The following is a 27,350-nucleotide window of genomic DNA, read 5'->3' on the forward strand; positions in this document are numbered from 1 at the left end:
AGGACATTGAGCTGCTAGCGGTTAGCATGAGACCGTACTATCTACCGCCAGAGTTTACACACGTGATTATGATAGCTGTGTATGTCCCGCCCTCTGCTAACGCTGCAGCAGCCCTTGAGGTCCTGCACACTGTAACAAGCAGACTCCAAACACAGCGCCCTCAGACCCTTTTTGTTATGTGAAGGCTGTGTGCACGCAGGGGTGGTGATATGAAGGACCCAAAATGCAGACTCACAGAAATCAAAGGTGAACTTAAATATAGCTTTAATGCTGAACTCCAAAAAGTAACAAAACTGAGACTCCAAGGTAAACTTTACACAGACAGAACACACAGCCAAATAAGGGTAGACCGCGACAATGACAAACTGCAACAAAGGGCTTAAATACATAGAGGGAGCAATCAGGGAATGGACAACAGGAGGGAAACACAGCTGGGGCAAATCAGAACTGACGAGACAAGGAAGCGTAAACTGAACACACTGAGATAAGACAGAGACCTTCAAAGTAAAACAGGAAACACATAACACAGACTGAACAAAGACAGACTCACATGCAGGCACTACAACAGAGGGAACAGAGACGTGGGACCAGGGCAGACACAGACACTGACTGGACACGGGGATATAGCGGACAGGGGAGACAGCAACTAAGGATTACACAGAGACAAACCATAAGACATGACTCTAACAAAAACCCAAAGACTAGAAATTATAAATAAGATAATAAACTCAAAAACCCTGGGTCAACGACCCAGGCATCCTAACACTTTTCCTGATCTCTGAGGACTTTAATCACATCTCCCTGTCCTCCACTCTCCCCACCTTCACCCAGTACGTCACCTGCTACACCAGAGACAATAAAACATTGGACTTATTGTATGCCAACACCAAGGAGGCATACAGCTCATCACCTCTCCCTCCCCCTGGGGGGCTCAGATCAGAATCTGGTTCATCTCCAGCCTGCGTATAAACCTCTGGTACACAGAGAACCAGTAGTGAAACGCACAGTAAGGAAATGGTCAGCAGAGAGTGAAGAGGCCCTGAGGGACTGTTTCCGTTCTACTGTGTGGGACAACCTCTGCAGCCCCCTGGAGGATGACCTCAACAGCATCACAGACTGCATTACGGATTACATGAACTTCTGTGTGGACAACACCGTACCCATCAAAAAGGTACGGTGTTTTTCTAACAACAAGTCATGGATAAATCCTGAAATTAAGGCTCTCCTCAAGGAGAAGAAGAGCCTTTAGATCTGGAAACAAACAGGAGCTGAGAGTTGTCCAGAAGAAGCTGAAGTGGAAGATAAGGCAAGGAAAGGAAAACTACAGAAGAAAGAGGAGGAACAGCTACAACAGGGCAACTTCAGAGGGGTTTGGAACAGCCTGAAGACAATCTCAAGACAACCCCCCCCCCCCCCCCCCCCCCCCGGCTGCAGGAGACTTGGGGTGGGTGGATGACCCCAAATAAATATTTATAATAATAATAATAGGTTTGATCAACCACCCACCCCTCCCACAGCATCGTCCCCCCTGCTGCAATCTCCTTCATCTTCAGGGACTGCCTGTCCTTCATCTCAGAACTTCACACCTCTCAGCTTCACACCTCCTAGCTCCCAGTCATTAAGCCCACCCCCGGCTTCTGTGGACTCCAACATACACCCCCCTCCCCCAAACTCCACTCTTTCTATCTCAGCACTTCAAGTGAGGAACGAGCTTCGCAAGATCAAGGTGCAGAAGGCTGCAGGTCCAGATAGCGTCAGCTCCAGGCTCCTGAGATGCTGCGCAGATGAACTGTGTGGCATCCTAGGATATCTATTCAACCTGAGCCTGTCACTGGAGAAAGTACCACAGCTGTGGAAGACCTCCTGTGTGGTACTGGGAACAAAGACCTCACATCCCAAGGACCTCAGCAGCTACAGGGTGGTAGCCCTGACATCGCATCTGATGAAGACCCTCGAGAGGTTGGTTCTAAACCATCTGCGCCCCCTGGTGAGGTCTTCATTGGATCCGCTACAGTTTGCTTACCAGCCTGGCATTGGGGTGGAGCACCCCATCATCTACCTCCTGCACCGAGCTCTGACTCACCTGGAGAAGCCTGGAAGCACTGTGAGGATCATGTTCTTTGATTTCTCCAGTGCTTTTAACACCATCCAGCCATGACTTCTGAGAGATAAGCTGGAGCTATCGGGAGTGGACCACCACATGTCCCAGTGGATACTGGACTACCTCACAGAACGTCCACAGTATGTGAGGACACAGGGCTGTGTCTCTGATACACTGGTCTGCAGTACGGGGGCCCCACAGGGACCTGTGCTGGCACCGTTCCTCTTCACCCGCTACACTGCAGACTTCTCCATCAACTCCCCAAGCTGCCACCTACAGAAGTTCTCTGATGACTCTGCCATAGTCGGCCTCATCACAGGTGAGGACGACTCAGAGACCAAGGAGTTGGTGGTGGACTTCCGGAGACACAGACCCACCACACTGACACTGGTGAACATCCAGGGAGTGGACATTGAGATAGTGGACTCTTATAGGTACCTGGGTCTTCACCTGAATAATAAACTGGACTGGAGCCACAATACTGACGCCCTTTACCGGAAGGGCCAGAGCAGACTCTACCTGCTGAGGCGGCTGAGGTCATTTGGAGTACAGGGAGCGCTTTTAAAGACCTTCTATGACTCTGTGGTGTCATCCGTCATTTTTTTACAGTGTTGTATTTTGGATCAACACTTTATCGGCAGCTGAGAGGAAGAGGTTGGATAAACTCATTAGGAAGGCCAGCTCTGTTCTGGGATGTACCCTGGACCAAGTGCAGGTGGTGGGAGAGATGGCCAAAATAACATCTCTGATGGACAGAGTCTCCCACCCCATGCATGTAAATGTTGCTGAACTGCAGAGCTCCTTCAGTGAGAGACTGCTGCATCCTCCATGCATGAAGGAGCGTTTCCGCAGGTCCTTCCTCCCTGCAGCTGTCAGACTGTACAATCAGGACTGCTCCCAACAAACATAGATGTTTACATCTGCGCTGTAACTGCAATAACCGATTCGCACTACAACCTGGTTTGCCTCTTATCTGTAGTTATTTTTATTTAATTTAATAACTGTACAGTACTCTGTTTATAGTAACCGTTGTCCTTAATGTAAATATGTAAGAAAAATTGTGTATGTTTCTGTTCTGTGTCCTGTGTACTGTTTGTTTGTATATGTGTCTTTCTGGCTGATGTTACAACCAAATTTCCCCTTGTGGGACAATTAAAGGATTATTCTATTCTATTCTAAAAGCATGGAGTCCCTCTTAGACAAGGTCAATAGGGTAATCATGGTATATATACTATAATGACAGGTGGCTGAGCCAGAAGCTTTAAAACACATGCTTAGACTGGAATAACAAATGAACTGGTCCTTCAGTATAAGGACGAGTTCAAAGACAATACTGGTAGGTTGAAAGCTTTGGTAATTTGTCTACTGACACTGGTAGTGTTTTACTAGCCTGAGGGCAGTTCTCATTTTGAAAATTCAGTTAGGGGAGGAGATTATTGAAACTGGGACTTTACAACCTGCAATTAGCACAAATATCTCACATCATCATTTAATTAAAATTACTGTCCTTTAGGGATGATTCCACTCTTCTGTCATCATAATATTGAGTCATTTAGTGCTAAGTCCCCTCCTAAATTCCAAAAAATGCCTGGAGATTTTTTTTCACACCGGCTATCAAAATGCTATTAAATATTGATGAATCGGGCAGACTTAAGATCATCTTTGACTAAGCCTCCTGCTCCCCCGTATTTTGAAGGTGGTTTTGTCACTTGAAGCCATCGACCTTGCTTTGCAACATAGCTCTCTGTCTAACTGTATATGTCTTCTTGCTCCCGTAAGCCTTTCGTTTCATTTTCAACCTGTTGTTACTGACACACAATGCTGTTTACTTGTACACTGTGAAATTACCCACATGTTGGAGTTCGCACTGAATGTGAACGAAATGTTTGTGAGCTTTTGTTTAACAGCTTGCGTAGTGCAGTCATAAGGTGTAAACGAGGTGCAATAAACCTGTTAGTAAGAGTATGTAGTTAATTACTGCGCGTCTGAATGTGTAGATGTCAACTATGAATAATTATTGACACTGATATGTTCTCGGGAACACAAAGGACTCCTTCTGTTTGTCTAGTCTGAACGATGCAAACGAGGTACCTTTGAGTGAATTGTGGAGTGTTCGGCTGGTTTTTATTTGACGCATGCTGAGTAAGACTTAAGTTTTTGCAGGATTTTGAGTAGCTTGAGTGATTTTTGGGATTGTTTAATATTGGGCTTAGCTACAGCATTCTTTTTTCAATCTTCTGGTAAACTGGAGGTGCTGCTGAGCTTCAGGATGGCAGGACTGATTCAGCTGCTGTAACAAAGATATCTAGTATAGTGACAGGCAGAACAATAGAAGCCTGTGCCTCAGATGAAGACACCGGGGTACTCATAGGCACATTGTTATATAAGGTGTATAAGCCCCGAGAAGAAAATGCAATTCAAAGCTATGCAGTGTTTTTCAAAGTCATGTGAGATTAAACCAGTATCAGTACACTTTCAATCTAGTATTTATTATGTGTGTTACACCCCTTTATTAAACTCTTAAACTTTGCTGCTACTGCTGTGCTCAGTGTTTTCCTTGTGGTCTTAGCCTATTTTCTTTCTCTCCTTTCTTTTTTTATATAAGGTTGCCCTTCTGGGAAAGAGAATCTCATTTCTGATACGTTTCCAAAACTACAAACTGCAGAACTGTATGGAAAAACTCACCAACCATATTTCAAGTACTCAATTTTTCTAACTAAACACTATATGTGTTTTCAAATGGACTTCTTAAGAGTCAAGGCATCTTCTTTGACATGTTAGATTAGTGTATCGTCATCTTTGACTTGCTACCAGTATGGATGAGGCGATTCTACTTGTATTCCCACTGACAGGTAGGCCACTGAGATTTGATGTCACATTAAATGTGTGTTTACTGCTTGGAGAGGTTAGTGAGCTACATGCTGGTTGTGAACATCCAGTTCATTCTTGAACAGAGAGTCTCAGGTCATTTCAGAGAACTGAAGAGCGGAGCGGTGACTGATACTTATCATATACAAATACCTCCTCCTTCTCATCTTCTGAGTGCATTGTTTTCACTCGTGTCTACACGTTTCACGTGGACTGACATTCTCTTTGAACTCACTGCAAATATTCACCCGAGGAGCATGCGTACCACATGCATATTAATTTTCCGCAGCTTGTGACAGTCAAACAGTCTTGAACATCGGTCACACATCACTTATTCCCATCTACAAGTTGCTTTTGTGCCATTTCTGCGATTCCCATTGCAGCAGTACATGAATATATGCTAATATATGAGACTCATTATGCATCTGACGTGCCTTTGGTTTAAAGTGTCAGTTTTAATTGTCCATTTGCAACTGAATAACACAGCGTTTGATGTATGATTGACAGTTTTGATATGTGGATTGTGTAAACTGTTGTTCTGACAAGGCAAGTCAAACAGCTGTCAGACCAACCTGTTCCAGCAGTCGCTAAGCCTTCCTTGTACTTCCCAATTCACAAAGCGCAGACAGTCTGACTAGCTTAATGGTCAAACCGAGCCCACTGATTCCAGGATAGGAGTTCGCGATAGATGTAAAGAATATAATTATCAATGTTTTTAGATAGTGCCAGCTAGTCAGACAGTAAGCCATCACCTCTCCCCTACTCCTCAATATGTTTAAGTTGAGGCTTGTACTTGTAATTTTTTTAATTATAATTGATGGCAGTTGCTGATCCAGATGTCTGACTGTAATAAAACACAGCCACTAAATTAGTCTGTCTGGTGGTTCCATCATTTTTTTTTCTTTTAATTTTCATTTAACATAGCGAGGAGCATACGTGCACGCATGCTTTTTCACTCAACAGGGGGGAGCAGGAAACTCGGGGAGCTTTGAGAATTAGATTGAAGAAAATTTGGTGTATTGCTTTTAGAGTGTTTTCCTCCCCTGTATAAATACAAACCCTATTTGTCAAGTATGACACTGATGCTTAACAGCGTCTGTGCTGAAAGAATTCTGGTGTCCCCCTCCGATTTTAATAAAACAAGGATTTTACCAAAATCATTCAGGGTGTCTGTGTCTATGTGTGCAAATGGCTGTGTTTTTATTAAACAAGTGTGCACCAGCCAGTAGAGATAGGGATATTCAAAATTAGTCATGAGGAAGGATTGCCATGCTGTTTTTAAACATGATTCAAGTCGAACCAAAAACCTCCTTCAGTGGTTCATCTAGTATATTTTGTCTTCAAGCTGAAAGAATAAACATAAATTTATCCATTTCCCACATTTTCAATCTCTTTGTTGTTTGCATATTGTTGCCATTATTTATTGATGATACCTGTGGGGGAAAAAAAAAACATTCATTCTAAGGATGGATTTTTTTCTCTGCAAACTAATTAGGTGCTTTTAGCATTGTGCACTATTTAAATGGTAAATGGACCGCTGTGTAATCATAGCTTTTCTGAGCAGGACTTTAAAGGCTCTAAAAGTGAGAGGGTTTCAGATACATACACTATAATAAAGACTGTATACTGTAATTTCTCTGTCTCTCTCTCTCTCTCTATATATATATATATATATATATATATATATATAAATAAACCTGTTATATATTGTGCACTATTTAAGCTGCGTTAATTGAGTTTTTGTTACTAGGTGTACGGGAAAAAAAGTTGTAGAAACAAGCTTTGTTTATGAATAATGGGTTAGCGAGCATGCAACACAGAAAACACAGAGTGGAATGAATTGTGCTTTTTCAGTTCTTTAAAGGGAGAGATTTGTGTCACAGTCTGGCTGAGGCAGACTGTATGTGTTTGCAAGAGAGGACTCAAACGCAGACCAAAAACTGAACGTGACGTGGATTTAACAAAAAACAAGCCGTTTATTGAGGCTAGGAAACAAGGTACAAACAAAGGGCATAGGTGAAACTAAACAATAACCTAAACTCGGTGAACTAAAACTAAACATGAAAAAACCTTAAACATGGTGAACTGACATGGATACCTGAAGTTGTGACGTGGATGAGCAGACGACCTGACAAAGAATGACTGAAGACACACGGACTAAATACACACAGGAGGATAATGAGGGAAACGGAAACACATGGGGAAACAGCTGACACACATGAACATAACGACGTCACAAGAGGAGAGTAAAACTAAAAACATTGAACATAGGAACACAGGACCCCTTCAAAATAAAACAGGAAACATAATGAGACGCAGACATGACAACATGAACTTGACAACATGAGACTCACAGACATGAAACACATGAAGGGCAAGGGAGACTTCACAGGGGTTGAAAACACAAGGGGGAACTAATAAGCAAATGAACATAGGAAACCTAATGAGCTTAAACATACTATAAACATCAAAATGAACTAAAACTCAAAACACTGGGTCATAAGACCCAGGATCGTGACAATTTGCTTTTTTGTAGTATATATATATATATATATATATATATATATATATATATATATATATATATATAGAGAGAGAGAGAGAGAGAGAGAGAGAGAGAGAGAGAGAGAGAGAAATTACAGTATACAGTCTTTATTATAGTGTATGTATCTGAAACCCTCTCACTTTTAGAGCCTTTAAAGTCCTGCTCAGAAAAGCTATGATTACACAGCGGTCCAGTTTCTCTGATTTCATCTCACATTCTTTGCCTGCGCTGGCTGTGAGCAAAGAAACAAAAGGAGAGCTACAATAGCCGACATTTTATACAATCCTATTCAGTATTCACAGGAGGCTTATGCCGAAAATGCAATGGGTACAACTCTATGCAATATGATTGTATGTCTGTCTACCTATTTATGCCAACTGACAGCTGAAGTAATCTGTGCCACTGTCCTCTTCATTCCTCTACAATCTGGTCTCTGCAGTGGGACTTGTACTCAATTCTGATCCTCAGGAAGAATTACTGTTATTCTTTCATGAGGTGAATACCAAATATGTTACTGTAAATAACTGAAATATTACCATTACTGCAGGTGACTGTAAAATATATTTAAAGTTTGTGTCATGGACCACTCTGAATCTTATAATGAGCATTTTAAGATTAAGGTGCAGGAAGCATAAGAAGAGCTACACTCACTCACTTTATTGGGTACACCTTGTATTGCATTGAAATCTGATGACTGTTTTTAGCACAGTGAACTCGTAATGTTCAAGAAACCAGTTTGAGGTGAATTGAGGTTTGTGACATGGTGTGTTATCCTGCTGAAAGCATCCATTAGAGTACTGGGTGCACTGGTCATGAAGGGATGCACATGGTCGGCAACAATACTCAGGTCAGCTGCACCATTTAAAGTATTCTTAACTGAAACTAAAGTAATATCTCCGGTTATAACGAGTGGATATTTGAGTTACTGTTACTTTTCTGTCAGCTCAAGTAGTTTGACCATTGTCTGCTGACCTCTGGCATCAACAAAGTATTTTCACTGACACATTTTCTATAGAGATGAGAGATGGGAGAAAATCCCAGTATATGAGCAGTTTCTAAAACTCTCAGAGCAGCTGGCACCAACAACTGTGCCACGTTCAGCCACTTAAATTGCTTTTCTTCCTCATTCTGATGTACAGTTTGAACTTCAGGATGTCATCTTGAGTATTTCTACAGTGGGGCAAAAAAGTATTTAGTCAGCCACCGATTGTGCAAGTTCCCCCACTTAAAATGATGACAGAGGTCAGTAATTTGTACCAGAGGTACACTTCAACTGTGAGAGACAGAATGTGAAAAAAAAATCCATGAATTCACATGGTAGGATTTGTAAAGAATTTATTCGTAAATCAGGGTGGAAAATAAGTATTTGGTCACCTCAAACAAGGAAAATCTCTGGCTCTCACAGACCTGTAACGTCTTCTGTAAGAAGCTTTTCTGTCCCCCACTCGTTACCTGTATGAATGGCACCTGTTTGAACTCATCATCTGTAGAAAAGACACCTGTCCACAGCCTCAAACAGTCAGACTCCAAACTCCGCCATGGCCAAGACCAAAGAGCTTTCGAAGGACACCAGGAAAAGTATTGTAGACCTGCACCAGACTGGGAAGAGTGAATCTACAATAGGCAAGCAGCTTGGTGTGAAAAAATCAACTGTGGGAGCAATCATCAGAAAATGGAAGACATACAAGACCACTGATAATCTCCCTCGATCTGGGGCTCCATGCAAGATCTCATCCCGTGGGGTCAAAATGATCATGAGAACGGTGAGCAAAGATCCCAGAACCACACGGGGGGACCTGGTGAATGACCTGCAGAGAGCTGGGACCAAAGTAACAAAGGTCACCATCAGTAACACACTACAACGGCAGGGAATCAAATCCCGCAGTGCCAGACGTGTTCCGCTGCTGAAGCCAGTGCATGTCCAGGCCCGTCTGAAGTTTGCCAGAGAGCACATGGATGATACAGCAGAGGATTGGGAGAATGTCATGTGGTCAGATGAAACCAAAGTAGAACTTTTTGGTATAAAGTCAACTCGTCGTGTTTGGAGGAAGAAGAATACTGAGTTGCATCCCAAGAACACCATACCTACTGTGAAGCATGGGGGTGGAAACATCATGCTATGGGGCTGTTTTTCTGCCAAGGGGACAGGACGACTGATCCGTGTTAAGGACAGAATGAATGGGGCCATGTATCGTGAGATTTTGAGCCAAAACCTCCTTCCATCAGTGAGAACTTTGAAGATGAAACGAGGCTGGGTCTTCCAACATGACAATTATCCAAAACACACCGCCCGGGCAACAAAGGAGTGGCTCCGTAAAGAAGCATTTGAAAGTCCTGGAGTGGCCTAGCCAGTCTCCAGACCTCAACCCCATAGAAAATCTGTGGCGGGAGTTGAAAGTCCGTGTTGCTCGGCGACAGCCCCAAAACATCACTGCTCTCGAGAAGATCTGCATGGAGGAATGGGCCAAAATACCAGCTACTGTGTGTGCAAACCTGGTAAAGACCTATAGTAAACGTTTGACCTCTGTTATTGCCAACAAAGGTTATGTTACAAAGTATTGAGTTGTATTTTTGTTATTGACCAAATACTTATTTTCCACCCTGATTTACAAATAAATTCTTTACAAATCCTACCATGTGGATTCATGGATTTTTTCCCCACATTCTGTCTCTCACAGTTGAAGTGTACCTCTGGTGCAAATTACTGACCTCTGTCATCATTTTAGGTGGGGGAACTTGCACAATCGGTGGCTGACTAAATACTTTTTTGCCCCACTGTATATGCCTACATTGAATTTCTACCATCTGATTGGCTGATTAGATATTTATGTAACAAGCAGTTGAACAGGTGTACCTACGGTAACAAAGTTTCAGTTGATTATATATTGGTGTGAAAGGTACTGCTGTCCAAACCACTTATTGTGCTCAGTGACTTCATTAGGTTAATTCTCCTGTGTTTGGGCTTCAAGTCTTTTGCTTGGTCTATTTTTTAAATTTTCTTATGTGAACAGCCTACAGTGTTGTAGATTTATGTCTTAACAGAATACCTTAACCTAAGAAACCTAAGGTAAGATAAAAAAAAAGCAAAAAAATAAATGAATAAGTAAAAGAAAAGAATGAAAAAGAAAATTTGACTTGAAGGTGGTGAGCAGTGTTGGTCAAGTTACTTGAAAATAGTAATTAGTTACTAATTATTTCTCCAAGAAAGTAATCCTGTTACTTTACTGATTACTTATTTTCAAAAGTAATAAATTACTTAGTTACTTTTAAAAAAATATGATACACAACCTGAACACATAATAAAGCAATAGACCTTTCAGCCTTAAAACGCTGCACGGTCATACTTTTTCCCGCCCTCTATTATTGATCTACACAAGCCTGTTGCTACCACGGCACAGACGTCGCATGCTTCTACGTCATTGTCATGACACACTATCATAAACAAATTCACGGTTTAGTAACGCAGCGTGCTTACGAGAACGTAACAGTAATGATTACTGTTACGTTCTCGTAAGCATGCTGAGTAATCTAATTACTCATTACTTGAAAAAAGGAATCGGATTACAGTAACGTGTTACTGCCCATTTTTGGTGGTGAGTAAACAGAAGAATGCTTGGAGCAGTGAGTGTATCAAGGAGCATTATATACCTGTGTCTCCTGAACCGCTTCAGCTCCTGTTCTTTTTACTGTATATTTTTCTTAATAGAATTATATTTTTTCAAAGTCATTTTATCCCAAGCACAACCTAAAGAGCCAGCATGCACTTTAGCCACTTTGGCTTCAGTACAGAAGCCCTGCGGTAGTAAAGATATATCAGTCTGTGTTTGTGTTTCTGAAAAGAGAAGCTGAACTGAAATTGATATCATAGGTTTGGGTGTGTTAAAAATGAGGGCAATCATTCAGCTCAGTTTTCATTTTACCCCTGTATCGAACGTATTGGAATTTGTGTTGAATGCTAAAATGAATGAGCTTATCTCACTGAAAAGCCATTAGTGTTACTGATTGCATTGACTTTCACTCTAAAGCCTGCCAAAGCTTTTGTCTCTACTCAGCGGTGATTTAGCCTGCGAAGGCTTCTGCAACATATCTAAGCTATCATTGACATTGATTGGCCATATTTAGTATCAAGGGACTCAGCATTGTGTTTTTAATTTAATGTCTCACTTCTGATATTCTCATATGCAGTCAAATAAATGGCACCCTGTTGGAAGAAGCAGTTAAGCTTTATATTGTTAACTAGCACAGTGCTGTTGTTTGTGTCGGGAATCTTGGTAGTTAAAAAAAATCTTTCACTTCCTGTTCAGTCTTCCCCGTTCTACACTGGGTTATCAGGTGTTAGCTGGATGAACGTATTTTACATTTTTTTTTTTTTTTTTTTTTTTTCTAAATGACATCAGAAACAGCAGTATGCGACATTACGTGATGGCAGAGCTTCAGTTCATCCTTTGTCTTTTTTTTTTTTTTTTTTAATAAATAGGACAGGGGGAATGAATGAGAGAAAGAGGGGGAGAGAAAGAAAGAAAACCAAAGGGGAGAAGAGACGGTGAGAAGGGGGGGGAAGAGAGAGAGAGAAAAAAAAAAAAGAACTCCTGGGTCACCTGTATGGAGAAAAAAAAACAAACAAAAAAAACAAAAAAAACAAACAAAAAACAAACAGAGGAGACAGCAAACAACAAAGAGCAACATAATAATAGAGAAAACAAAGCACCATCACAATAAACTAGCTAGTCATAGATATCAATATTTACTAAATAATAAACGATATTGTGCAGCACGCAAGATAGACAGCGCACAGTGTGCTTTGAGGTAGCAGCCAAGAAAGCTTTAGTCCGCGTCTGTGAATACCCATGTGTGCATACCTGTGTGGATCAGCATGCTTGCATTCCAAAGGTTTCTCCATGTAATGATCTGCTAGGGAGTGTGGGGGGGCCACAGCCCCGTCCTCCAGGGTGTGAAGCGGGTATGGAGGAGATCAAAACTCCAGACATCCAGAGGCCCCCAGAACACAAGAGACCATGGAAGACCAACAGAGGGGCAGCCGCGCCACTGTTCCAGTAAGAGCTGAGGAGAGTCCCAGATGAGGGCTCGCCCAGCAGCCGCGGAGCAGAAGTCAGGGGGAGTTGCAGTGACGTGCCCGTGAGCTCCGCCGGCCCCCAGCTGTGCCTGAGTGACCGAGCCCCAGGCCGAGAGGCCGGGGGCACCCCACCTCCAAAGGGGCCCGAGCGAGCCCCAGGCCCCAGGCCCCGACAAGCGGCCGCCAAGGAGTGAGCCGGTGTGTACCCGGACGCCCACCCCCAGACACAAAGAACCACCAACACACCGACGCCTGAGGGAGTCCGCCACCGGCAGGGGAAGTGGTGGTGGGTGGAGATAGGCCTCCAAACCTTGGAGGGCCTGAGGTGTCCCCAGAGAGGTGGCGTCTGATACCCAACCTGACATATAGACACAGACATACAGGCACACACAGACACAAACATCCATTCCCACCCTCATGCTCTCATATGCACTCACTCCACACTCAACCAACGTGGAGACAGACATAAAGAGACGCTGTACACACAATCACACTCCCCAAGCGTACTCTACAAACCGGGTCTAGGTACCCTTGCCCCTGGAGGGGGGAATTGCACCCAGACCCAGGTGGTGTTACCCTTTTCCCTGCGGTGGGGAGAGGCAGACCACCCCGACTCCGCAGCAGCAGGGAGGCCCCACACCCCAGACCGCAGTCGGACGGCCAACTCCTCCTACTAGCCCTCCTGCTCCAGCAGGCCGCAGAGAATGGGGGTGGGAGAAGACTCCAAACCTCCCTCCACCCGCTCATTGTAGTGTTGATGCATATGTGTTCCAAGGTGCAATTAAAACCCAGGAGGGCATGGAGCTACCTGCCAAGGAGCAGCAGGTAAGCGCATAGTCCCTCCTGCTAGCCCTCAATGACTAAGTGTATTTAAAATTGAGAGGTGGGCAACGACGTCAGGGGTGAGGTATACACCCTGATGGTAATTTGGACTCCGTGATTGTGCCCACCCCCAAGATCCTATATGTATGTGTAATGAGAGTGTGAATAATGTGAATGTCTAAGTTGTGGGATAAAATTGAGGCAGAGGCAGCCAGAAGGGGACGGGGGGGGTAGCCTCCTCTGCACCCTGGTGACATACCCCCACTCCAAGGCCCTGCATGTGTGGGTGGTTGTGGAGGAGCGGGAAGAGGGAGGTAGCTGGAGATGGGGAGGGAAGGAAGGGAGGGGCAGGTAACCCCTCCCTGGGGCCAGCTCCCCCGCTGACCCCAGTAGGCACCCCCATACTCCGCGACCCGCCAGGGAAAGGGGGCCCAGGCCCATCCAGACCGGGCCCAGTGCAGCAGCGCCGCCCGGCCCCACAGAGCCCGGGACAGTCCACCCAACCCCACCACAGAGAAAACTGCACCCACCCCACCATCCACACATCTTCCAGACTACATAAGACGGTAAACGCCCAGGCTGAGATCTTCCTCCACCTCTCCTGTATCTCCCCCTCCTGCAGAGAGTTCCTGAAGAGAAGAAAGCTCCTGCAAGATGTGACCATCCCCCCCACCAGTTGAAGAGCCCCCCAGGCGGCTCGACGCACCGGCGGCACCCTGCTCCAGGGCCGGGCCCCCATGCACCCACCCGCCCACAACCCCGGCAACACACCAACCAGTACCCAAGCCCCCGAGGCCCGGCCCGGGCCCCAGCCCAGAGACGGAGCGCCCCCAGAACCTCACGCCCATCCCGGACCCACCCAGGGGCAGCCAGGTTGCCAGGTCAGTAACCCACGCCCGTCAGCACAGACCCTCCCCTAGCCCCGCTGCACACAGCTGCGAGGAAACAGTCACCTGAGAGCCAACAGAGCCCCCAACCGGACGTGACCGCTACCCCGGGTTGAGCCCCCCAAGGAAGATGCCTCCGGGGAACCCCCCGACGCCCTAAGCCTGTCCCTACCCCCTCACCAATCACAACAGTGAAGGCGGGACCAAACTATGACCCCCCACCCCCACTAGGTGATGGAGCTGATAAAAGGGGCCCAGAGCAATTGATCTAATGTGGTGGCAGAGGCTGTGTCAAGACTAATGTAATCTAATAGATAATTTCTATATTGGTTAGAATTAAGATTATTTTTATTTTTCCAGTTCATGAGGACTGTTTTCTTGGCTATGCATAGGGCAGTGAAGATCATATGGGCTATATTCTTTTCTGAAGTGACATTATCTAAGCTGCCCAGTAGACACACTAAGGGGGAAGTTGGAATGTTACATTTCAGACACTTTGATAAGTCTTCACATATCTCGTGCCAAAACTTTTGCACTGGTGGACAGAACCAAAGAGCGTGGATGTAATTGTCTGGTGTATTGCCTTGACAGTGTGAGCAGTTGTTGGAAGATGTAAAGCCCATCTTGAACATCCGATGACCTGTATAGTGCACTCTATGAAGTATTTTGTATTGTATTAATTGCAGACTGGGATTTTTAATTAATTTAAAAGTTTTTAAGCAAATCTGAGACCAGAAGTTTTGGTCTAGGTTGACTGATAAATCTGCTTCCCACTTTGCAGTAGGAAGGGATATTGATTCATCTAATTTAGAAAGTGTTCTGTATATTTTAGATAATAATTTGGGGGATTTAAGGGTAAGAAAATGTGCCGCACTTAGTGGTGTTTGTAATTCAACTTGACTGAGGTTAAATTTCTTTTTTACTATGGATTTAATTTGTTGATATTCTAAAAACCTTGTCTTGTTGATCCCATATTGTTCAACTAGTCTGTCAAATGGAATAAATTCTGTTCCCTCTAATATATGTTCTAAGTATTTAATTCCTTTACAACTCCATTCTGGGAAATTAATCATATTATTGTTTTGTAATATGTCAGGGTTATTCCAGATAGGTGTAGGTTTGCATGGGATTAATGAAGACTCCGTTATTTTTAGAAACTCCCACCATGCTGTTAGAGAAAAGCTGATGTTGATACTTTTAAAGCATTCATGTCTTTTGATGTTTGAGCTAATAAATGGTAGGTCTGAAATCTCTAGATCCTTGCATAGTGCCTGTTCAACATCTAGCCAGGGCTCAACTAAGAAGGTATGTTTTAACCATTCTGAGATGAACTGAAGCCTGTTGGCTAAGAAGTATTGGTGAAAATTAGGCAGATCTAATCCTCCTCTATCCTTGGTTCTTTGTAGCGTTTTTAAGCTAATACGCGGGGGTTTATCTTTCCAAAGGAATTTGGAAATATATGAACCCAGAGATCTGAACCAATCTTGTGATGGTTTGTTAGGGATCATCAAAAATAAGTAATTTATTTTTGGCAAGATCATCATTTTTATAGTGGCGACCCTTCCCATGAGTGATATGGGTAAAGATTTCCATCTAGTCAGATCGCCTTCTACTTTCTTTAGAAGTGGGATGTGGTTTAGTTTAGTTAAGTCTGAAAGCTTAGGAGAGACATTAATACCTAAATATTTAATATTTCCAGATTGCAGTGGGGCAGAGGAAGAATTATGGAAGGAGCAGTTAATGGGGAGAACTGTAGATTTTGGCCAGTTAATTGAATAATCTGAAACTCTTGAAAACCAGTTTATTAAAGTAATTACCTCAGAGAGGTTGGTTTGTGTGTTTTGCAGAAAAAGCAACACATCATCCGCATAGAGACTGATTTTATGTTCTATGTTCTTACATTTTATGCCCTTAATTGTTGTAGCCTGTCTAAATGCTGCTGCTAGAGGTTCGATAAAAATTGCAAAAAGTGAAGGGGAGAGTGGGCATCCCTGTCTGGTGCCCCTCAGGAGACAGAAGCTGGAGGATGTCTGGTCATTTGTTCTGATACGAGCCGTTGGGGAATTGTATAATATTCTTATCCAGTTTATGAAAGAGTTTCCAAAACCAAATTTGTGTAAAGTTGCGAATAAAAATTTCCAATTAACTCTGTCAAATGCTTTTTCTGCATCTAGAGATAATATTATGGTTTCAATGTATAAGAATACCTTAACCTAAGAAACCTAAGGTAAGATAAAAAAAAAAGCAAAAAAATAAATGAATAAGTAAAAGAAAAGAATGAAAAAGAAAATTTGACTTGAAGGTGGTGAGCAGTGTTGGTCAAGTTACTTGAAAATAGTAATTAGTTACTAATTATTTCTCCAAGAAAGTAATCCTGTTACTTTACTGATTACTTATTTTCAAAAGTAATAAATTACTTAGTTACTTTTAAAAAAATATGATACACAACCTGAACACATAATAAAGCAATAGACCTTTCAGCCCAATTCTATTTTTTCTGCATAATCCATCATATAAAATTGAAACACATGAAAAAGTCTCTTTTTAAAATTTGTTTTATTAGTTTTAGTCTTTAACTTTATGCATCAAGCAAAAATTAAATTATGTGCAACAGTGTCTGACTTGAAGACATTTGTTTAACCTTTAAACCTATTTTCTGCATATTCCAGCATATAAAATAATTTTTTGTGTTTACACTCCCTATTTCAAATAGATGCGATTAAATAACAGCAAAAAAGAAATAAAATCAAAGATTCAACAGCACTAAGTCCCGTCGCTCTTAAATCTATTTTCACCTGTTTAGCAGGAGTGGAGGTGGAGGTTTGCCTAATTTGAAGTTAAATTTTCACTGTAGAAACAAGTTTTCTTCCAATGGAGAGTGTACACCAGAAGATTTCTACAGATTCAAACTCAAAGTAATGTCTGTACTTCCAAGCTTAAAACGCTGCACGGTCATACTTTTTCCCGCCCTCTATTATTGATCTACACAAGCCTGTTGCTACCACGGCACAGACGTCGCATGCTTCTACGTCATTGTCATGACACACTATCATAAACAAATTCACGGTTTAGTAACGCAGCGTGCTTACGAGAACGTAACAGTAATGATTACTGTTACGTTCTCGTAAGCATGCTGAGTAATCTAATTACTCATTACTTGAAAAAAGGAATCGGATTACAGTAACGTGTTACTGCCCATTTTTGGTGGTGAGTAAACAGAAGAATGCTTGGAGCAGTGAGTGTATCAAGGAGCATTATATACCTGTGTCTCCTGAACCGCTTCAGCTCCTGTTCTTTTTACTGTATATTTTTCTTAATAGAATTATATTTTTTCAAAGTCATTTTATCCCAAGCACAACCTAAAGAGCCAGCATGCACTTTAGCCACTTTGGCTTCAGTACAGAAGCCCTGCGGTAGTAAAGATATATCAGTCTGTGTTTGTGTTTCTGAAAAGAGAAGCTGAACTGAAATTGATATCATAGGTTTGGGTGTGTTAAAAATGAGGGCAATCATTCAGCTCAGTTTTCATTTTACCCCTGTATCGAACGTATTGGAATTTGTGTTGAATGCTAAAATGAATGAGCTTATCTCACTGAAAAGCCATTAGTGTTACTGATTGCATTGACTTTCACTCTAAAGCCTGCCAAAGCTTTTGTCTCTACTCAGCGGTGATTTAGCCTGCGAAGGCTTCTGCAACATATCTAAGCTATCATTGACATTGATTGGCCATATTTAGTATCAAGGGACTCAGCATTGTGTTTTTAATTTAATGTCTCACTTCTGATATTCTCATATGCAGTCAAATAAATGGCACCCTGTTGGAAGAAGCAGTTAAGCTTTATATTGTTAACTAGCACAGTGCTGTTGTTTGTGTCGGGAATCTTGGTAGTTAAAAAAAATCTTTCACTTCCTGTTCAGTCTTCCCCGTTCTACACTGGGTTATCAGGTGTTAGCTGGATGAACGTATTTTACATTGTTGAAAACATGCTGCTGTAAAGTCAGTCTAATTGAACAATAAAGCGCCGTAATCCCCCTGTGTGCATAATGATATAAGCTGCAAGGAATATTCAGTACTCAATTAATTTTGGAATGGGCGTCATTCAGTGCTGTTTTTCTGTTTTTCTTCTCTGCTGAACACCTCAAGGGAAGACCTTCGACAGCTGTTATTTGCATAGTTTTCCTAGAAAAAGTCTGTGAAATGATCTTGATGTGTTGACAGTCCTATCCAGCTGTTCCTCTGGGCTCCTGAGCAATAACAGTAAGGTAGTGCGAGAACAGAGAGGGACGGTCTTATTGCCATCTTAGGCGGTGAGCTGCTTAAGGTTTATATTGGTAATATGAACACTACATGCAGATCCATATAAACCTCATGTAATGACCAGTGCAGTTAATGGGGAATTATTCTTTTTTCCTTTTGCTTATATTGTTCACTAATCCATACATTTCCAGAAACATCTGCAAAATAATCATCTGTGTGTCTGCTCTGTTCCTAAAAGGACTTTGCTTCACTTTCCTTTACCTTTCTTTTCCTTCTAGTTAGTGAGTTCAGAAACAACATGTACAGTACAGTGAGGGCTTATTAAAACCTGATTTGGCAGGTGGGGAATGCTAAGGTGTAGCAGCGCACCGTGGGGAGAAGAATTACTTCAATTAATTCACACAAAAACTTATTTTGTGAGTTTGTGTTCAGGCTGTGATCAGCTGACCTGTGATGCTGCTGCTGTGAGATGCTCAGAGTTTGAGCAGATGTTTCATAAGCTATGGGGCAGGTTTCCAACCCTAGACTGTATAAAGCAAGAGTAAGAGGTGAAATTCAGTGAGTGAATCTGATCTGTATATTTTTTGGTAAACTGATGTTATTACCCTGGTTGTAACCTAACATAAACCGTGAACATCACTGCGACCTTTACCACAGTACTGCATATTGACCAGCTTAACCTGCACTAAAGTGTACCAAACTGCCTAGTACAGTATTTTCATGGAACTTTTAAATCCACTGCATAATTAGTAAACTTAAGTTTCTTTTGCATGACATTTCACAAAAAACCTAATTCAGCAGCACATCATGCACAGATTAAAGATCTAATTTAAAAAGTTGAAAGTGAATTAGGACATTACATGCTGGAGTCCTTGTCTTTGTCGATAATCTCTGATCGTTCCTCTCTGTTCTCTCTCTCTTACATCTTTATCTCTGAGATGGCATTCATTAACTTTTTTTTTCTCTCTCGGGAAATACAGCAAATGTACATTTAACTAGCAGACAAACTGTGTGACAAACTGTGCAGAAACAAGTTGTGTGTTTGGTGATACTTGTTGCGTTATTTTAAAAGCTGAATTTAAAATAACCTGCCATTTAAAGAAATGCCAAAGTACCACAACTGCAACTTCAGTTACATCTGCACCCTGAATGCGTCACGAGAATGAGAAAAGGAATGTGTTGAGGGCGTATGTAAACCTGCGATATTTTTATTGTTGCTGAGCAATGCTGTCCATGCTGTCACTGGAAGCCATGTCAGGTTGTAACACGTGAAAATATCACATAACACATATGTGAAAGTAATATTTATTAACCTGCCTGTCAGACTTGATGGCTCATCAATAGAACGTGTTGGAATGCTAATTCCAGTCAACTTTAACCCAATTACAGTACTGTAAAACAAATTAAAAAAACAAACACATTAAGAAAGTTTCATGCCATGGTAAGACTTGCATTGTGACTCATTTATTTATCTGGTTTTATACTCACATGCTACTTTTCTGGCCTTGGCTAAGAAATGGCATATTAACCAAAAACATGCTACACATAGCAGCAAACACTAAAATCTGCGAGAAAGTGTGTAGATTAAATGAAACAACTTTGAAATGAACCGATACTAAGATTTGCATGACACTGACTCAATCTTCAAATCTCCCTCTTTAAATGTTGTCCATCTCTGGTCCAGTTACCCAGCTGAAACACTCTAGATAAGCACGTCCTGTAGTCCAAAGAGTGTCTTCCTGCATCCAGAATAATCACACAGGTGCAAACGCAGGACTGTCAGCTTCCTCCCTTTGAAAATGATATTGTGGCTACATTTGCACCTCTACTGGCTTTGTGCCTGCATAAATATAGAGGACCTTACTCTTTCCAGTCCAGCTGCAATAGCCTTGCTGTCTGCCATCTTCATGCTGTCTGACATTTGGATGCTTTGCCCTCCACGCACCTAACTGGCTTACTCTGTTTGGTAGGATGAGCCGAAAGAAACTTTGCTTGTTTTTTGTTGAAAATAAAGTATTTTACGCAGCTGTAGTGTACTTTATAACAGAAAACAGTCACTGTGGTTGCAGTGACTTTGTCCCTGACCCCCATCCCCCCACCCTAGATCCCCCTTTAAAAAAAACAGAAAGTCTCTTTCTGATCTGGAACATAAAACACTGTCAAAGAGAAGACGCCATCCTCTATCGCTGCGTACCAGAACCACCCACTCCTTTAAGCTTCGTAAATGTCAGCTTGAATAACGTCAGACCTTGATGAAGAGTGAACATCTGAGAATCACTTTAAGAAGGTGTGATGAGGTAAAATAGGGTTAAAAATACCGTCAAACGCATTAATGGTTTACATTTGTGAATCATGTTGAGAATTAATTATGGCATCTGTTGATTTTCTAGTGTTTAGTCTGATAGAGCTGCATGCAGTTAGGTGAGGGAAAATATAAAGAAAATATAGGAAATGGTTGCATCTAAGGGACATTAACTGCACATGGGAAAAACAAATAAAATAGAATAAAATTAGTAGAAATTTAATACTAAAATTATTAAAAATGAAACTATTTCTTAGCTATTACCTACGATAATTCCATTTTGTGCCTCTTGTGGGCAGACTCGCTGGTATGGCAAACCTTTTTAGCAAACAGTTAGTTATTTACACAGGCGGGAAACAGGGAACAACATTATGATTCATTTGGAGTCATATTGCTGTCCACCTGGGAAATGGAAGTCAAATATATCCCCTTTGATTTTCGGTCCTTTATAACTCCTGATGGAAACAGCTCAGAGGGTTTAATACAGACCCAGAAATTTGGTTCAGGATGCTTCAAGTCACCTTATGTGACTTTTTGCTTCAATACCAGGGAGATAAAAAATGGATTTTATGTTTAAATATATAACAAAACAACAAAGACCTAAAAAAAATTTAAAAAGACTGTTGCCAAGTAATACAGAAAAAACAGCAAAGTCATTAAAACTCCCATAGGCTTAAAATTCACTTAGCTGCAGTCTCGCACTGACACTAATAGATTCCTAGCATGCAATGAGAGATGGCATGAGCAAAACAGAGATGAGGCACTGTATATCCGAAGGCTTATCACTATTCTGCACAGATGTGGCTTGTGTGCGTGTCCAACTTGATGCCTGCTGATGTATAAATGGTGTTCTCTTCTTTGTATATTCTTCAGGTGGCTGTGACAGGGGCACCCCCGGGGCAGGACCCATGAGGAGTCATAGAAGATGCTCACAGCCTGGGCGCTTCTGCTCTTCTTAGCCATGTGGGTGAGAAGCACCTTTGGTGGCCCGCTCTCCTTTCGAATAGGTAAATTGCAAAACATAATGGCTTCCACTCTATACAGTGCATGCTTTTCATTCTACTTGAAATATCAGTGAATGAGTGCATTTAAGTTTTTAATTGTTGAGTGGGAATTGACATTTTGTTGCTTCAGAGCTGTCAGCTCAGATAGCTGGATATCCTAATCTTTGCAGTCTCCACAGTCTCGATAAAACTGGCTGGAGGAATTCAATCACAAATGTTGAAAAGTAGCCATGTTTCCTCACATGTCTGTAACACATGGCCTGAGGTATCAACAGGCTACAAAATTAATGTGTGAATGTGACACAGTCCTAATTGTCTGTAAGATACTACAGAACTACAGTCTATAATCTATAGTTGTTTTACAGTCAGCCACACAACAGTTAATGCACCATAGACTTTCATGACAACATTATAGTTTAAGAGTATCTGGCTGGTACAAACTTAATACTATATACTGTTTACTGTTTGCTGTTGTTTACTGTGTATGCTGTGTACAGTGATACAGTATAGCTTTAAGCAATTAGCCACTAAAGCAAGCTTAGACCCAAAACAAACCTATTATTCTAACTCTGCACATACCCACCCTTCCACCTGCATATTAAACGAAATTTAAGGTGCATAATTAGACGCGTGTCAGCTGACCTATCAGATACATTGATTACCTCTCTGTTTATTGCAGCTCTTTTAAATATTTAACTATAAAAGTAATCTGAGCATAGCAAAAATCTGACTCTTATCCTAATCTTGCCCTTTTTTCACTGTTGTAAGCGGCACTTGCAACTCTGCAACTATTTTGACTGTGACTGTTGGGACTGTTGAACAAACATTTTAAAGCAATTGCTAAAATCTAGCAAAACCACTGCAGTACTGTGGTTCTGGAAATAGTGGCTGATCGGTGGACCAAGACTAGATTTTTCACTGGAGAGTCTGCTTCAAAAGTCACATAAACTGCTAGAGTATGCTGGTAACCGATGGAGGTTGGTCCATCTTGTTATTATTCTCCTACAGTCAGCAGCTCTCTGACTCCCTGTCACTTGCTCCCCGTCTACCAAAAGTGTGATTGACTGTCTCTTCATTTATGTATAGAACCCTTGTCTAAGGTTGGAAACGCTTGTTCGTGTGTGTGTGTGTGTGTGTGTGTGTTCCTGTCTAGCTATCTTTGTGAGAACCAACAGTCACTTGTGAGGACACACAACCCGGTCCTCACAAATTTGAAGGCATTTAAAGGCCTTTTCTGAGGATCAAAATGTGGTTTTAGTGTCAAGGTTACAATTAGGTTATGGTTAGGTTTAGGGTAAGGGTTAGGGTTAGGCATTCATTTTTAACAGTTAGAGTTAGGGTAAGGAGCTAGGGAAAGCATTATGTCAATGAAGGTCCTCACTAAGATAGCTGAACGGGGTTGTGTGTGTGTGTGCACTACATATAGAAATTAATAGTATTAATAGTGAAACTGAGAAAGAGATTCAGAATGACATTGATTCTGCGCCTCCCAAACTGTTCCCTGCTGTGATTTCTCAGTGGTCAGCTTTCAACTGTTCTTTTAACAAGAACACTTGAAAGTGAGATCTGTGTGCAGGTTAGAAGGGTGCAAGTTAATAGCACAGAAGCTGTGTACAAATGGCCATGTGGTTATATTAAGACTATTAAAAAAAGCAAATAAATCCAAAGGGTGCATTAAAAATAAGAGTGCCTCTTTAGATGATGTACAAATGCAATTCTAATTGTTCAGAAGAAAAAAAAAAGAAAAAAGCTCATGGCTGATAAATGCACATCCTTTCTTGATCTTTTGTCTTTTCCCTTTACTTCTCTTGTGTGTAAAAGTCTTTTTATCTTTCCAGTATTTTGAACCTTGACGAAATGGAATCAGTTCAAACTGTCATTTTTGAGCGCTATCACCATCTCTTATTTTTGAACAAGGCATTTATGTATCACTCACTGTTTTTCTACCCTGTCTGTTCTGTCTCATACAGTAGCTCTGTCACAGCACATCTGCTGTTTGCAGAATTTTTTGCTGGATTGTCACATAATGCCCCAAACCATTTTCTGTATTTTGAAAACAGCAGAGTTTCAGAGTTTACTCTATCAACACAACCAAGAACAAATCATTCCTTGTTTGTGAATATCATCTGAGAAGTAGCTTGCAGCCGCATGCCTTTTCTTTCTCCCAGTTTTCCCTACCACCCTCCACCTGATTGTACCAGCTCCACAGCAGTGGTGGTTTATATTTATCTCAATGTTGCATCGTTGATGGATAATTAGGTGCTTAGCCTGTTTTTGTACATTTCTTCTAATGTCATCTTTGCACAGAACTCCATTCATTGCTAGTTTATTCCAGTACAAGGCATAGATATGCAAAAGTACAAACACACAGCCACATATACACGTTTCACAACCCACAGAGACACACAAACAAACACATAACCCAAAACACCACTACAACTCTGCCATTTGAGCTGCAGGAGATGGTATTTAACATGGCCGTCCCTAGAGTCCTGCCTGGCTGGCATAATGTCACTGTCTGGCCTTCTCTGAATGTGTGAGTGCCAAAAACAACCTCCTGTCCCTCACACATTACCACCAGGACCAGCTAGCAGCCAGTAGCAAGCTCAGTGTAGGTGAACTGAGGAACTTCTCTTTGTGTCTGCCATGTTCTTAGCAAATCCAGGGATTAGGATCTACTTTTGTTTGTATATTAATTAAACCATGTGATGCAAAGTAAGTCTATTTACTTCAATTTTGATAAGGAAACATGTCTTCTGGCATTTTTATTGCTGCCTTGTGGTGGGGAACGAATTATGGGATAAACAATGTTTAAGTTGCAGTGGAGTTGCGATATCAGCCTGGGAAAGTACAAATTGATTTTCCTTCATTGTTCCTTTTAAAAAAAATGAAAGTAATGACAAGTGAAGCCTTAACCAAATAAAAGAAATAAAAGAGGTGAAATCAATCGCCAAAATACAATTATAAAAGAACAAAATGAGAAAACAAGAAGACAAACTGCAAACACTGCCTAAAAATGCTGGTTCACTACCATATGGTGCAGCTTGTTGCTGTGGGTGGTATTCAGCCATTAGTTAAGTGAAAAAGTGTCTCCTGTGTAATTCTGTTCAGCTAATAACTTGGTACTTATGCTTATTTCCAGACAGTCATCTTCTAAACACACATTGCTGTTATGAGTTGGTGTCTTCTTTTTGTAATACTGAGATTTAAAATGTAGAAAAAAAAGAAGAGCTGAGCTATTCAGGACCAGTGCAACTTCAATTTCAACAAAGTCCCTAAACATCTAGCTGGGTTTATAAAGAAATTTAATCAATGCCTCAATATAACCCATGAATAATGACTGCATACATCAACATAAGGCTTAGCTCATGGACAGTGCTCTTTTTGAGCATAAGTTAAGATGAATGAAATCAAAATGACAAAACTGATCAAATGAAAAGGAACTTACTGAAATAAGCTGAAGTCTCTTTGTGTCTTGAAATGAGAAAGGTCTTTTAATGCTGTCTCTATTATCTACTACCCAGGTAGGACTAATGGGGAAATTATGGTTCAGCAGTGGTGTCATGTGGGCAGTCTGTTGGCAGTCCATGGGCAGCTTTGCACTGCCTTTCTACCTGCAGAGAGTGTCTGTTGTTAGATTGGGGGCAGAGCCAAAAATATGTGGTACAATTTGTCTACAAGCTACTCTTTCTTCTGCTGTTGTTGGTCCATCAGCCAGCTGAGACAGAAGTTCTTACATCTAAAGAGCTGAAGTGAAACCAAGTGAAAAAAAGAGTGTCCACTGTAGTCACTGTCTGTGCTTTCTTTTTCTTTTCTTTTTTTTGGGCAAATCTCAGCCTTTCACCAATGCATGGCGAGCACTGTGCAGTTGTGATTTTGGAATATTTTGATGGAGAACTTTAGTGGCAGCTGACCACTTGCCCCAAAAGGTTCTCCTCAGGAAAATACCTCCACGAACAGACACAACCAAGGTACCATAAATTAAGCATTACAGTGCATAGCGCTTATCTGAAATCCAAAGGAATGGCTTGACACACTTCTACACATCTTCTATGATAATATCATTGGCTATACCATTTTAAAGACCATCCTGTATCTCCCTGGCTTGGCCTACCATCAGTGGTTCTTCAGAATCTTTTCTTCTAGTTCAAAAACCAATCAGGATTTCCCAGCACTAAGAACTAGTCCTCACAGTTCAGGGCCAGGATGTCTTTGTTGTGGTCTGTCACCATCACAGAGCAAAACCGTTACACGATTAGAGGCAGTAATCTCACCAGGAAGAGGCAAACACACTTCCTGTGCATAAGGTCGTGTCGCACATAAACCAACCTTACAGCAGCCCCGAGAACATAATGTGAAACAGCTCTAAATGATTAAAAACGGGTTTTAGTAGCTCTGTCTTTCACGTGGATTTCGCTACAATTAGAGCAATATTCAACAACACTACCAACATTGTCTTGCCCTGCAGAGACTCTCCATTCTGGCTGGTTTAATAGGAGAATATGAAAGCAAATTATCTGCTCCTCATACATGAACATGCGACATAAACAGTATTTTTTATATATGCTCACTTTTTTTTATTGGTGCTTTATTTTATTAAGTCACTTTGCATTATATGAAAAAAAGTATTAAGCCACACTTAAGGTATTTTCAGAGCCATTGCTACAGGTGTATGAAATGAAGAGCATCTAGCTATATAGATGCTCTTTACAAACATTTTTGAAACAGTAGATCATTATAAAGTGCTCACTGACACTGAGCATGGTATAATAACATGCCACCATTGCAACCATTGCATTGTATGTAAAAGTAGCTGACGATCTGCTGGATCTAACTGCTTCTCTGGCATTAATATCAGCACAAACACTGCGCTGGGAGCTTCATGGCATTAGTTTCCATGCTTGAGCAGTTCCTGTAGGTGTACTACAGGAGTACTATATGTACACTGTACTCTTTTATGATGTGGTTTTCTGAGGTGGCAGCATCTCTGCTGGGGACAGGAAGAGACTGAACAGGCTGATCCGGAGGACCATCTCTGTTCTAGGATGCCCACTGCACCCAGTGGAGGTGGTGAGAGACAGGAGAATGGTGGCTAAGCTATCATCCCTTCTGGACAACATCTCCCACCCCATGCAGGAGACTCTCAGCACTGAGCGGCTCCTTCAGTGCCAGGCTCACGATGTGGGACAGAGAGATTTTGCAGGTCTTTCCTCTCCACTGCTGTCAGACTCTACAACAAAGACTTTGCAACTGACCAAACACACACATCCACATCCACACATGTGCAATAGCAATAACACTAAGTGCAATACTCTTTTTCTGACAACCTTATATTTTACTCAGTTGCATATAGCATTTGCATTCTATTTTTATTCTATTGTATATACTATTTAATTTTATTATATTCTATTGAGTACAGTATCTTATTCCTATCATCTTATCCTATTCCAGTGTTTTTCTAATTTTTGCTATGTAACTATGCACTGATC

General features: G+C 41.6%; 1 protein-coding gene across 2 annotated transcripts in view; it reads left to right on the plus strand.

Moving 5' to 3' along the window:
• grik4 (glutamate receptor, ionotropic, kainate 4) overlaps nucleotides 1-27,350 on the plus strand; it is a 384,934-nt gene that overhangs the window by 175,638 nt on the left and 181,946 nt on the right. For both annotated transcript variants that reach the window (XM_082502815.1, XM_082502816.1), the window contains one exon: nucleotides 21,731-21,864. In XM_082502815.1, coding sequence (XP_082358941.1) covers nucleotides 21,783-21,864 — 82 coding nt within the window. In that variant the 5' untranslated portion in view covers nucleotides 21,731-21,782. The remainder of the gene's footprint in view (nucleotides 1-21,730; nucleotides 21,865-27,350) is intronic.

This window comes from Aulonocara stuartgranti (assembly GCF_965226115.1).
Source record: "Aulonocara stuartgranti genome assembly, chromosome: 14".
Taxonomy (NCBI): domain Eukaryota; kingdom Metazoa; phylum Chordata; class Actinopteri; order Cichliformes; family Cichlidae; genus Aulonocara; species Aulonocara stuartgranti.